The sequence below is a fragment of the Odocoileus virginianus genome, chromosome 29, assembly GCF_023699985.2.
Source record: "Odocoileus virginianus isolate 20LAN1187 ecotype Illinois chromosome 29, Ovbor_1.2, whole genome shotgun sequence".
In the NCBI taxonomy this organism is placed as follows: domain Eukaryota; kingdom Metazoa; phylum Chordata; class Mammalia; order Artiodactyla; family Cervidae; genus Odocoileus; species Odocoileus virginianus.
The window spans coordinates 31,930,040-31,944,829 of NC_069702.1; the positions used below are offsets into that span (position 1 = coordinate 31,930,040).

Below are 14,790 nucleotides of genomic sequence, written 5' to 3' on the forward strand. Positions count from 1 at the left end.
TAATACACATGTTTCAATGCTGTTCTCCTGAAACATCCCACCCTTGCCTTCTCCCAGAGTCCACAAGTCTGTTCCATACATCTGAGTCTCTTTTTCTGTTTTGCATATAGGGTTATCGTTACCATCTTTCTAAAGTCCATATATATGTGTTAGTATACTGTAGTGGTCTTTATCTTTCTGGCTTACTTCTCTCTGTATAATGGGCTCCAGTTTCATCCATCTCATTAGAAGTGATTCAAATGAATTCTTTTTAATGGCTGAGTAATATTCCATGGTGTATATGTACCACAGCTTCCTCATCCATTCGTCTGCTGATGGGCATCTGGGTTGCTTCCATGTCCTGGCTATTATAAACAGTGCTGCGATGAACATTGGGGTGCATGTGGCTCTTTCAGATCTGGTTTCCTTGGTGTGTATGCCCAGAAGTGGGATTGCTGGGTCATATGGCAGTTCTATTTCCAGCTTTTTAAGAAATCTCCACACTGTTTTCCATAGTGGCTGTACTAATTTGCATTCCCACCAACAGTGTAAGAGGGTTCCCTTTTCTCCACACCCTCTCCAGCATTTATTGCTTGTAGACTTTTGGATGGCAGCCATCCTGACTGGCGTATAATGGTACCTCATTGTGGTTTTGATTTGCATTTCTCTGATAATGAGTGATGTTGAGCATCTTTTCATGTGTTTGTTAGCCATCTGTATGTCTTCCTTGGAGAAATGTCTGTTGAGTTCTTTGGCCCATTTTTTGATTGGGTCATTTATTTTTCTGGAGTTGAGCTGGAGGAGTTGCTTGTATATTTTTGAGATTAATCCTTTGTCTGTTGCTTCATTTGCTATTATTTTCTCCCAATCTGAGGGCTGTCTTTTCACCTTGCTTATAGTTTCCTTTGTTGTGCAAAAGCTTTTAAGTTTCATTAGGTCCCATTTGTTTATTTTTGCTTTTATTTCTGAAATTCTGGGATGTGGGTCATAGAGGATCCTGCTGTGATTTATGTCGGAGAGTGTTTTGCCTATGTTCTCCTCTAGGAGTTTGATAGTTTCTGGTCTTACATTTAGATCTTTAATCCATTTTGAGTTTATTTTTGTGTATGGTGTTAGAAAGTGTTCTAGTTTCATTCTTTTACAGGTGGTTGACCAGTTTTCCCAGCACCACTTGTTAAAGAGGTTATCTTTTTTCCATTGTATATCCTTGCCTCCTTTGTCGAAGATAAGGTGACCATAGGTTCGTGGACTTATCTCTGGGCTTTCTATTCTGTTCCATTGATCTATATTTCTGTCTTTGTGCCAGTACCATACTGTCTTGATGACTGTGGCTTTGTAGTAGAGTCTGAAGTCAGGCAGATTGATTCCTCCAGTTCCATTCTTCTTCCTCAGGATTACTTTGGCTATTCGAGGTTTTTTGTATTTCCATACAAATTGTGAAGTTATTTGTTCTAGTTCTGTGAAAAATACTGTTGGTAGTTTGATAGGGATTGCATTGAATCTATAGATTACTTTGGGTAGTATAGCCATTTTGACAATATTGATTCTTCCAATCCATGAACATGGTATATTTCTCCATCTATTTGTGTCCTCTTTGATTTCTTTCATCAGTGTTTTATAGTTTTCTATGTATAGGTCTTTTGTTTCTTTAGGTAGATATACTCCTAAGTATTTTATTCTTTTTGTTGCAATGGTGAATGGTATTGTTTCCTTAATTTCTCTTTCTGTTTTCTCATTGTTAGTGTATAGGAATGCAAGAGATTTCTGTGTGTTAATTTTATATCCTGCAACTTGACTGTATTCGTTGATTAGCTCTAGTAATTTTCTGGTAGAGTCTTTAGGGTTTTCTATGTAGAGGATCATGTCATCTGCAAACAGAGAGAGTTTCACTTCTTCTTTTCCTATCTGGATTCCTTTTACTTCTTTTTCTGCCCTGATTGCTGTGGCCAAAACTTCCAAAACTATGTTGAATAGTAGTGGTGAGAGTGGGCACCCTTGTCTTGTTCCTGATTTCAGGGGAAATGCTTTCAATTTTTCACCATTGAGGGTGATGCTTGCTGTGGGTTTGTCATATATAGCTTTTATTATGTTGAGGTATGTTCCTTCTATTCCTGCTTTCTGGAGAGTTTTAATCATAAATGGATGTTGAATTTTGTCAAAGGCTTTTTCTGCATCTATTGAGATAATCATATGGTTTTTATCTTTCAATTTGTTAATATGGTGTATTACATTGATTGATTTGCGGATATTAAAGAATCCTTGCATTCCTGGGATAAAGCCCACTTGGTCATGATGGATGATTTTTTTAATATGTTGTTGGGTTCTGTTTGCTAGAATTTTGTTAAGGATTTTTGCATCTATGTTCATCAGCGATATTGGCCTGTAGTTTTCTTTTTTTGTGGCATCTTTGTCTGGTTTTGGAATTAGGGTGATGGTGGCCTCATAGAATGAGTTTGGAAGTCTACCTTCTTCTGCAATTTTCTGGAAGAGTTTGAGTAAGATAGGTGTTAGCTCTTCTCTAAATTTTTGGTAGAATTCAGCTGTGAAGCCATCTGGTCCTGGGCTTTTGTTTGCTGGAAGATTTCTGATTACAGTTTCGATTTCCTTGCTTGTGATGGTTTTGTTAAGATCTTCTATTTCTTCCTGGTTCAGTTTTGGAAAGTTATACTTCTCTAAGAACTTGTCCATTTCTTCCAAGTTGTCCATTTTATTGGCATAGAGCTGCTGGTAGTAGTCTCTTATGATCCTTTGTATTTCAGTGTTGTCTGTTGTGATCTCTCCATTTTCATTTCTAATTTTGTTAATTTGGTTCTTCTCCCTTTGTTTCTTAATGAGTCTTGCTAATGGTTTGTCAATTTTGTTAATTTTTTCAAAAAAACCAGCTTTTAGCTTTGTTAATTTTTGCTATGGTCTCTTTAGTTTCTTTTGCATTTATTTCTGCCCTAATTTTTAAGATTTCTTTCCTTCTACTAACCCTGGGGTTCTTCATTTCTTCTTCCTCTAGTTGCTTTAGGTGTAGAGTTAGGTTATTTATTTGACTTTTTTCTTGTTTCTTGAGGTAGGCCTGTAATGCTATGAATCTTCCCCTTAGCACTGCTTTTACAGTGTCCCATAGGTTTTGGGTTGTTGTGTTATCATTTTCGTTCATTTCTATGCATATTTTGATTTCTTTTTTGATTTCTTCTATGATTTGTTGGTTATTCAGAAGCGTGTTGTTTAGCCTCCATATGTTTGAATTTTTAATAATTTTTTTCCTGTAATTGAGATCTAATCTTACTGCACTGTGGTCAGAAAAGATGACTGGAATGATTTCAGTCTTTTTGAATTTACCAAGACTAGATTTATGGCCCAGGATGTGATCTATTCTGGAGAAGGTTCCGTGTGCACTTGAGAAAAAGGTGAAGTTGATTGTTTTGGGGTGAAACGTCCTATAGATGTCAATTAGGTCTAGCTGGTCCATTGTGTCCGTTAAAGTTTGTGTTTCCTTGTTCATTTTCTGTTTAGTTGATCTATCCATAGTTGTGAGTGGGGTATTAAAGTCTCCTACTATTATTGTGTTACTATTAATTTCCTCTTTCATACTCGTTAGCGTTTGCCTTACATATTGCGGTGCTCCTATGTTGGGTGCATATATATTTATAATTGTTATATCTTCTTCTTGGATTGATCCTTTGATCATTATGTAGTGTCCATCTTTGTCTCTTTTCACAGACTTAATTTGAAAGTCTATTTTATCTGATATGAGTATTGCGACTCCTGCTTTCTTTTGGTCTCCGTTTGCGTGGAATATTTTTTTCCAGCCCTTCACTTTTAGTCTGTATGTGTCCCTTGCTTTGAGGTGGGTCTCTTGTAGACAGCATATATAGGGGTCTTGCTTTTGTATCCATTCAGCCAGCCTTTGTCTTTTGGTTGGGGCATTCAACCCATTTACATTTAAGGTAATTATTGATAGGTATGGTCCCGTTGCCATTTATTTTGTTGTTTGGGGTTCACTTTTATACCACCTTTCTGCGTTTCCTGTCTAGAGAAGATCCTTTAGTATTTGTTGAAGAGCTGGTTTGGTGGTGGTGAATTCTCTCAGCTTTTGCTTGTCTGTAAAGCTTTTGAGTTCTCCTTCATATCTGAATGAGATCCTTGCTGGGTATAGTAATCTAGGTTGTAGGTTATTCTCTTTCATTACTTTAAGTATGTCCTGCCATTCCCTTCTGGCCTGAAGGGTTTCTATTGATAGATCAGCTGTTATCCTTATGGGAATCCCTTTGTGTGTTATTTGTTGTTTCTCCCTTGCTGCTTTTAATATTTGTTCTTTGTGTTTGATCTTTGTTAATTTGATTAATATGTGTCTTGGGGTGTTTCGCCTTGGGTTTATCCTGTTTGGGACTCTCTGGGTTTCTTGAACTTGGTTGGCTATTTCCTTCCCCATTTTAGGGAAGTTTTCAGCAATTATCTCCTCGAGTATCTTCTCATGGCCTTTCTTTTTGTCTTCTTCTTCTGGGACTCCTATGATTCGAATGTTGGGGCGTTTCACATAGTCCCAGAGGTCCCTGAGGTTGTCCTCATTTTTTTTGATTCTTTTTTCTTTTTTCCTCTCTGCTTCATTTATTTCCACCATTTTATCTTCTAAGTCACTTATCCTATCTTCTGCCTCTGTTATTCTACTCATGGTTCCCTCCAGAGTGTTTTTGATCTCATTTATTTCATTATTAATTTTTAATTGATTTTTTTTAATTTCTTCTAGGTCCTTGTTAAACATTTCTTGCATCTTCTCAATCTTTGTCTCCAGGTTATTTATTTGTAACTCCATTTTGTTTTCAAGATTTTGGATCATTTTTATTATCATTATTCTAAATTCTTTTTCAGGTAGATTCCCTATTTCCTCCTCTTTTGTTTGACTTGGTGGGCTTTTTTCCTGTTCCTTTAGGTGTTGGGTATTTCTCTGCCTTTTCATCATGTTTAGATTGCTGTGTCTGGAGTGGGCTTCTGTATTCTTGTGGTCTGAGGTTCTTTTTTATTGTGGAGGTTTCGCCCAGTGGGTGGGGTTGGACGATTGGTTTGTCAAGGTTTCCTGGTTAGGGAAGCTTGTGTCAGCGTTCTGGTGCGTGGAATTGGATTTCTTCTCTCTGGAGTGCAATGGAGTGTCCAGTAATGAGCTTTGCGATGGGTCTCTGTGTTAGGTGTGACTTTGGAGAGCCTGTATGTTGACACTCAGGACTATGTTCCTGCGTTGCTAAAGAATTGCGTGGTATGTCTTGTATTGGAGCTTATTAGCTCTTGGGTGGTGGTTGGTTTTGGTGTAGGTATGGAAGCTTTGGGATGGTCTCTTATTCCTTAATGTTCCGTGTGGTCAGGAGTTTTCTGGTTTTCTCAGGATTTGGGCTCAATTCTCCTGCCTCTGGATTTCAGTTTTATTCTTCTAATAGTCTCAAGGCTTCTCCAACTATACAGTACTGATAATAAAACTTCTAGGTTAATGGTGAAAAGATTCTCCACCGTGAGAGACAACCAGAGAGGTTCACAGAGTTACATGAAGAATAGGAGAGGGAGGAAGGAGATAGAGGTGAGCAGGAGGAGAAAAAGGGGACTCAAGAGGAGAGAGACAGATCTACGCAGTTATCTGTTCCCAAAGTGTTCTCTGTAGCCCAGACACCCACAAAGATTCACAGAGTTGGATTGGGAAGAGAAGGGGAATGGAGGAAGTAGAGGTGTTCTGAGAGAGAATAACAAAGATTGAAAATCTAGTGTAGAGGTTAGACTCTTTGAAATATAATATTTAAAAACAAAAACACAAAAAAATTTAGAACTGTATATGAAGTTCAGTTTAAAAATAGGGTTTCTCTCTCTCTCTCTTTTTTTTTTTTTTGTGTGTGGCTATAGTGAAATGAAAATGAAAGTTAAGGAATAATAGAGGAGTATTAGAGGACTCTAAAAGGAAATAGAGAAAAACAAGAAAAAGAAAAAAAAAAAAAAGAAAAGAAAAAAAATTTTTTTCCCAAATAAAAAAATCGTAAAAATATATATGAAAATGAAAGTTGAGGAGTAATGGGGGAGTAATAGGGAATTATAAAAGAAAATGAAAGAGAAAAAATAAAAAATTTAAAAAAAAAAGAAAGGGAAAGGAAAAAAAAAATTTTTTTTTTTTTAAATTAAAAAAAATGTACATATATATCTAGGAATTTCTCTGAGGTTGTTGCGGTCAGCGTAGGTTCAGTTCAATTTCAGATAGCTCCTCTTTCCAGCTTACACTTCTCGATATCTGTAGGTCCCTTCCCTTGTAGCCGGTGTTACCTTCAGGGATTTTAATCTGTTGCACCGGTCCTTTCTGAAGCGGTTCCCTTTGTTTATTTGGCTTCTGTTTGCTGTCTCTTTGGTGTCTAATTTCCGCCCTGACACAGGCGGGCGGAGGTGATCTCTTATTTAGGTTCTCTAGTTCAGTTCAGTCCTGCTACGGGGAAGGCGGGGCGCTGCAGACAGACACCGCTCTGTGTGGATAGCGCTCACCGTGTTCCGGCCACACTGGGTTTGCCCCGCTCACGGGTGTCTGTGCTTTCGCCGTCTACACTGCTCAGGCTCCCGGCTGCTCCACATGGAGCGGGCCCTGCGTTGAGTGCGGTTCCAGTTTTCGGGTACTCCACAAAAGCGCAGATTCGGTTGCTCCTGCGTTTTGTGTCTTCCCCGGCCTGAGCGGTTCAGGCAGGCAGAGGCTTGGGCGCACTCTCCCGGGTGCAGTACGCCTTAACCCTCCGTGGCGAGCGGCCTAGGCAGCCAGAGGCTTGGGCGTATTCTCCCTAGGTGCGGCGCGCCTTTTCCCTCCGCAGCGAGCGGCCCAGGCAGCCAGAGGCTTGGGCGTACTCTCCCGGGTGCGGCACGCCTTTTCCCTCCGCAGCAAGCGGCTCAGGCAACCTGAGGCTTGGGCGCCCTCTCTCCCCGGGTACGGCGCGCTTTTTCCCTCCGCAGCCCCAGCACGCACCGCCAGTCGGGTCTCAGGAAGTCTTTAGATAGGAACCGGAGGCCTCCCTTCGAAGACAATGGGCTGCTTTTCTGGGCGCCTGATGTCCTCTGCTAGCGATCAGAAGTTCTTTTGTGAAATTTGCTCAGCATTCAAATGTTCTTTTGATGAATTTGTAGGAGAGAAAGTGATCTCTCCGTCCTATTCCTCCGCCATCTTGGCTCCTCCTCTGTCCATGGACTTTTTTAGGCAAGAATACTGGAGTGGGTTGCCATTTCCTTCTCCACAGAATTTTTTAAATTAAAACTTTCAGTAGATTCTAAAATCAGATTTCCTTCCTGGACTAGTTGTTAAGTTTTAGGACCTGAACAAGATTATCTGATATTTGTCAATATTGTATTGTCTACCCATCTGTGTTATGTTTCTGGAAGAACTAATTTTTGAAGAAATGTGAACAATTACAGACTTTTCATTTTCATAGAGATACAGGAAACTCAGAGAACCAAGATAGTATGGCTGCACAAAATGTTCGTCGAAAGTCTCAAATGAGTGGATATACATGCACGACACCAGCAAAGTCTAACTTGGATTCTGGAGAGCCTGAGACTTCAGTTTTGGAAGGAAGGTATGCATGTGTCCTAAGGATAATAGGATTTACTCACTGTATTTGTTACCCACTGACTATAACAAATTACTCCCAGAGGTTCATTTTAATTTTGTTAGTGCCTTGCAAACATTGTTTCACAGTTTCTATGGTAGAAATCTGAGAGTGACAGTGAGCTAGTTCTGGCTCAGGGATTCTTATGAGGTATAGCAGTCAAGGTATCTGTCTAGTTTGCAGTCCTGGTTAGAGCATAGAGAATTCACTTATCAAGCTGCTTGCTCACATGTTGTTAGCTGGAGGCCAGAGTTTCTTTGTCATGTGGCTGTCTCCATTGAGGTATTCAATAAGGCAGCTGGCTTTCCACCAAGCAGATGATCCAAGTGAAAGTGTGACTGACAGAGGTCATAGTCTTTTAATGACCTAGTCTTTGAAGTCTTGGATTTTATTCTGTTTAGAAACAAGTCACTCAGTCTATATAATACTCAGGAGGGAGTTAGAATTGGGCTGTACCTTTTGAAAGAAGCGTTATCTAAGACTTTGTGGGTGTATGTTTAAAGAGAGCATACTCAGCAAGTAAACCAAATTACCCTACTCTCATAATATCTGAAGTCATAAACCCTTTTTCAAAATGAAGGAATGGTAGATTATAGCAGATTTTCAGACTTTAAAGGGATAACTAAGATTTCTTTACTGTTTGAGAGCCCTTGACTACTAGGCCTGTCCTGGGCTCAGGATGGACGAGGATCTAGGACTGGGATAAACCAAGTCATCTCTGAACAATTTTAAATTACTTGTTTTTGCTGGTAGTTTTTTTTAAAAATTAAGATAAGCTGATTTATTTCTAATGATTTGATTTTTATCAAAGTGTGTTATTGAGTTAACTTAAATGTGTAACTCTGACTCATGAGTTAGTTTAAAGGTTGTCAAATTCAGTGGTATTGTGTTTAAATCAAATGTGGGATTAAATTGTATATTTTTAGACTTTTGTTTTATGAATCAAGTAGGTATATTCTTAATGTCCTATAACATAATTACTGGTTTTATAAGAAAAAAATCCTTTGCAGTTTTAGGAGAAAAATGACCATAAAGATAGATATGTTAAATAGATATATTACAAAAGCACAAATTTTGTGGTTTCCTTTTTTTCTTAAGTGGACCTTTTCGGCTCAAGAATTATTTAACGTCTGGAAAGAATAATTCAGATGTGGATGATAATGTAGTTCAGGAAAATTTGAGTAAGTTATGATTTATTTTCTACTATCTTGATTTTTATAGCATTATGGAAATTGGAGTAAGGTATACTTTTTTTTTAAATATCTTTTATTTTATTTATTTATTTGGCTGAACCAGGTCTTAGTTGCAGCATGTGAACACTTAGTTGTAGCATGTGGAATCTAGTTCCCTGACCAGGGATTGAAGCTGGGCCCCTTGCATTTTAAGCTGGACTCTTAGCCACCAACCACCAGGGAAGTCCCTGTGCTATGTTTCACCATTGACATTTTTATGTCATAAATGTATTGAATACCTACCCTTAAGAGCCTTATTTTATGGTTAGAGATTTGTAAGACCTTACAACTGGGTGCGAGAGGGAGGGAGGGAAAGATAAAGAGAAGGAGTAAGATGAGTGACAGTCCTTTCTTTGAAGTAGGACATAATAATATAATTGGCATTTAAGGTGCCTACTCCAGTATTTTAAAATGTCAGGCTGATAAGAGTATAAATGAAGCAAGATTCGCCATATATTGATGATTACTGAAGCTAAATGTTGAAGTTTTAAAAATGCCTCTTTATAGAGAGTTTTATAATTTTTATGCCCCTAAAGAATGTGCTTGACATATGATCTTTTATACACTTTTTTTTCCTAATTCACTAATTCTTTTTCCTTTTAAATAGTTTTTTCTCCCTCTGTTTAGATTTACTTTTATTATTTTTCTCTACTAAGTGGAATGCTTTTTATATTTATTTTTCTACTTTTTATTTGGTAAAGAGTTTGAATTTTCTGGAGTATAGTTTTAGTTAAATTTTTTTCTTTAAATAGAGTGTTTTTACTATTGTATATTCTAAATTTCAGTGGTGATTTTTCTTTGACCCAAATGTTTTTTAAAAGAGTACATTAATCAAGAGCGTGGTCTCCATAGTCAGGAACCTGGAAGTGAGTCTAGCTTTACCACTTAGCTGTGTTATCTTGTGTAAGGTTTTTAAGTGTTCTTAGCTTTAGATTCCTTATTTATAAAATGGTGGTACCAATTCTCATCATATGAATTGATACAAAGATGAATATACATTCTTTGCTTAGTTTCTTTTTTTAATATATTATTTTATTTGGCTTTGTCGAGTCTTAGTTGCGGCACATGGGGTCTTCATTGAGTCATGGGCGATCTTTTGTTGTGGCACATGATCTCTAGTTGTGGCCCACGGGCTCAATAGTTGGGGTGTGCAGGCTTGTTGCTTCACAGTATGTGGGATCTTAGATCTCTGACCAGTGCTTGAACCTGCATCCCCTGCCTAGGAAGGCAGATTCTGAACCACTGGGTCACCAGGGAAGTCCTCTGCTTAGTTTTAATACTGGTATATGTTAATATGCAGTGTTCACTATTATCCTAAGAAGTTGTGCTTTGTTTTGTTTTGTTTTTTGTTTATAGTTTCTAGTTTTGATTCATTGTTCTAGATAACTTTGGCCTGTATTATTAATTCTTTGAATATACTTAGAACACATAACTCATGGGAGAATTTCATAATTCTTCTGTGGATGCTTAAAAAAGATAATACTACTTTTTGTGTACATGCATGTGTGCTAAGTCTTTTCAGTTGTGTCTCTTTGTGACTCTTGGGACTGTAGCCCACCAGGCTTCTCTGTCTGTGGATTCTCCAGGCAAGAATACTGGAGTGGGTTGCCATGCCCTCTCCCAGGGCATCTTCCCAACCAAGGGATTGAACCCTCATCTGTTAGGTCTCCTGAATTGGCAGGAAGGTTCTTTACCACTAGCGCCACCTGGGAAGACCCTTTTTGTGTACAGATATGAATTAAAATATGTATATACATTCATTATTAATGCAAGTGAATATATATTTTAGTATACTTTGAATATTAAATATTTAAAATTCTTATATATTTATGGAATATTATGGAATACTTTATATTCTTCTATAGGGAAAAAATATCCAAATTTGTGGTTTGTTGGGATATTGAGAGTAAGAAAATAAAGTACAGATTTTTGGGGTAGAAAATAGGAGTTAGATTTTTAGGTAGATGGGCAGAAAAAGTCTTACTGAAGAAGTGATAATTTGAGCAGAGGTATGAGAGAGGTGAGAAATCAAATTATGCAGCTTGGGAATACCAGGCCACCTGACCTGCCTCTTGAGAAACCTGTATGCAGGTCAGGAAGCAACAGTTAGAACTGGACATGGAACAACAGACTGGTTCCAAATAGGAAAAGGAGTACGTCAAGGCTGTATATTGTCACCCTGCTTATTTAACTTACATGCAGAGTACATCATGAGAAACGCTGGGCTGGAAGAAGCACAAGCAGGAATTAAGATTGCTGGGAGAAATATCAATAACCTCACATATATGTAGATGACACCACCCTTATGGCAGAAAGTGAAGAACTAAAAAGCCTCTTGATGAAAGTGAAAGAGGAGAGTGAAAAAGTTGACTTAATGCTCAACATTCAGAAAACTAAGATCATGGCATCTGGTCCCATCACTTCATGGAAAATAGATGGGGAGACAGTGGAAGCAGTGTCAGTCAGTATTTTTTTGGGCTCCAAAATCACTGCAGATGGTGATTGCAGCCATGAAATTAAAAGATGCTTACTTCTTGGATGGAAAGTTATGACCAACCTAGATAGCATATTAAAAAGCAGAGACATTACTTTGCCAACAAAGGTCCATCTGGTCAAGGTTATGGTTTTTCCAGTGGTCATGTATGGATGTGAGAGTTGGACTGTGAGGGAAGCTGAGTGCTGAAAAATTGATGGTTTTGAACTATGGTGTTGGAGAAGACTCTTGAGAGTCCCTTGGGCTGCAAGGAGATCCAACCAGTCCATCCTAAAGGAGATCAGTCCTGGGTGTTCATTGGAAGGACTGATGCTGAAGCTGAAGCTCAAGTTCCAATACTTTGGCCACCTGATGCGAAGAGTTGACTCATTGGAAAAGACCCAGATGCTGGGAGGGATTGAGGGCAGGAGGAGAAGGGGATGACAGGATGAGATGGCTGGCATCACCGACTCGATGGGCATGAGTTTGAGTAAACTCTGGGAGTTGGTGATGGACAGGGAGGCCTGGCATGCTGTGATTCATGGGGTTGCAGAGTCGGACACGACTGAGCGACTGAACTGAACTGAATGGGGAAATAGCGCTCCATGCAGATAGAAGATGAGGGCAAAGGTTTTGATGTGGTGAAGACTCAGTTCTGATTGAAAAACACCAAGGAGGCTGGGAAGGAGGGGGAGGAGGAAGAGAACGAAAGGAGAGAGTAGTAGGAGATGATGTCACAGAGGGAACAAGAATGAAAGATCTTAAACAATGTTAAAGACTACTTATAAGGTTTTGTGTTTTACGACGTAGTATGGGAAGCCATTGGAGGATTTTGAGCAGAGGAGAGACATGACTAACCTATAAACAATCATTGTGGCTGCTGTAGACTACATGAGTTGGACTAATAGGTGGACTAATGAGTTCAAGGAGTCAGGTGTAAGGTTGAAAGCAGGAAGACCAGTTCGTGAGACTTGTAATTCCTGAGTGAGGTAACTTGGACTAGGGTGGTAGCAGTGGAAGGTGGAGAGAGCAGAATTAGGATTTTAGGTATTTTTGGTGGTAGAGTCAACGTGATTTCCTGATGGATGGGACGTAGGGTGTAAAAGAAAGTGAAGTGTCAAGGATAAAGAATTTTAAATTTTTGGGCCTGGACCCCTGAAAAAATGACATCATTTCTTGATTTGGAGATCACTAGAGAAGGGGCAGATTAGGGCGGAAAACAACAGGATCTTAAATATGGATGTTCTATGTTTTATATTACTCTTATTCTTTGTATCCTTACCATTTGTGAGGTCTACTAAGGACTGCCAGAGTTAAAATCTTTCCTTTGCAATGGTCTGTCTGTCTCTGGTATTTCCTGCAGTCATTGCTATGTACATTTCAGTGCTATTACTGAGTATTTAAATTTGCATATGGAATGTACCTGTTTTGCTCAAATTTGCCTTCTTGATCATGTTTTTTACTTTGTAGTCTTTTTGTTTTTTGTTTAATATTAACATTGTGGTTCCCTACTTTCTTTTGGTTTGTTGTTTTTTTTCATTCTTCCTTTTACTTAACTTTTTTTCTGTTAGTATTTTTTTCCTCTAATAAATGTTTAATAGATATGCTTTGTTACTTCTTTGTAAAGTTGGTAGACAGTCTCACATGTGCTAGCAAGCAAGCACTCAGAAATTTTCTTTTTTTAATACAATCAACAACTAGTCAAATAGTGAAAGTCTTGAGTCAGTCTTTTTTCCTTTAAGCTATTTGGCTATTGCTCTTTTTCCCTCGTGATAACTAATTCTTATGAGTAGATACTTTAAACCAGCCTTCTTTTTTCCTTTGTAGATAACCTGTTTCTTTCATTTTCATGCTTATTAGACTTTGTTAGTCTTTGAAATTCTGGAATTGTCTCTCTGGTTTTTTTTCTTTTTCTCTTATACTTTTTTGGGAGATAATTTCAGATCTACTCAAATACCATATCCTCTTCATCCAGATTCCACAGTTGTCAACATTTTATAATATTTGTTTCATCTTCCTCTCTGTCACCTCTACATAAATGTTTATATATGTTTATTAGTCTTTTTCTGGACTGTTTGGGAGCAGGTCACATACATATTTTTATGTATGAGTGTGCAGACATGATACAAGACAAGAACATAACCACTCTTCAGTGATCCAAGTCAGGAAGTCACCGTTAATATGACACTAGTCTTCCTTCATTGAGTCCATGTAGATTTCATCAGGAGTTCAATCAGTATTCCTTTTTCTCTCTGGTTAAGGATCCATTCTAGGATCATGGGTTGTTTAGATTTCATGTCCCTTTGGTTTCCTTAAGGGATAGTTCTTTAGGCTTCTTCTTTCCTGACCTTGACGCTTTTTAAAGAGTACAGGCTTTTCATTCTTTAGCATGACCTTAAACCTGAGTCTGTCTAATACTCCTTCATGATCAGATGTGAGCCATGCATATTTGACAGAAATGCTACAGAAATGATGCTTTTGTGCATCATGTTAGGAGGTATATAGTGATGACCCCGGAGAAGGCAATGGCAACCCACTGGAGTACTCTTGCTTGGAAATTCCCATGGACGGAGGAGCCTGGTGGGCTGCAGTCCATGGGGTCACGAAGAGTCAGACACGACTGAGCAACTTCACTTTCACTTTTCACTCTCATGCATTGGAGAAGGAAATGGCATCCCACTCCAGTGTTCTTGCCTGGAGAATCCCAGGGACGGGGGAGTCTGGTGAGCTGCCGTCTATGGGGTCGCACAGAGTCGGACACGACTGAAGTGACTTAGCAGCAGCAGCAGTGCTAACCCATCTTCTGGTGATTTTAATTTTCATCACCTGTTCAAGATACTGTCTTTCAGGTTTCTCCACTCAGATAGGGTTTTTCTCTTTGGTAATTTGTAAGTATTTTGTGGAATGATATTGTGACACTACTTTAATAACTTGTCCTTTTCAAATTTCTACACCAGTATTCATATCTTTTGAAAAATCTCACCTGAATTCACTAATGATGGTACCAAACTACTATTTTATATTTTCCTAATTCTTTCTCTGTTATTTAGTTTGCATGTTAAACATTTATTTATTCATTATTCATTTATTTATATTATTACAGACTATTGCTAGGTTCCTATTTTATTCAGTGGGTTGTAATCTTTATCATTTGTTCTGGTACTCAAATTGTGCCAGATGTGGCTAGGAGGAAGCATCCTTTCAGCTGGTCCTTGTGATCTTTTGTCATGTTTTTATCTTTTTTTTTTAATGCTTTTATTTTTTAGCATAAGATGTTCCAGACTGTTTTCCCTGTCTCTACTCTGGAATCAGTTATTTTGCCAAAGGAACCTGGTGGAGGGATGACATTTAGAAACTTAGATTTGGGTACTAGGTGTGCTCATTGTTCCTGGGATATTACTGCTTCTAGGCTCTCAGTAGACTGAGACAGGCAATAGATACACACACACATCTGTGTACACTGTACATACATAAGCATCTATATCTACTTCTGTGTTTATTC

General features: G+C 38.4%; 1 protein-coding gene across 2 annotated transcripts in view; it reads left to right on the forward strand.

Annotated features, from left to right (window-relative positions):
* Positions 1-14,790, forward strand: part of CENPC (centromere protein C) — a 90,663-nt gene that overhangs the window by 57,327 nt on the left and 18,546 nt on the right. For both annotated transcript variants that reach the window (XM_070458341.1, XM_070458342.1), the window contains exons 11-12: positions 7,407-7,550; positions 8,682-8,764. In XM_070458341.1, the coding sequence (XP_070314442.1) occupies positions 7,407-7,550; positions 8,682-8,764 (227 nt within the window). The remainder of the gene's footprint in view (positions 1-7,406; positions 7,551-8,681; positions 8,765-14,790) is intronic.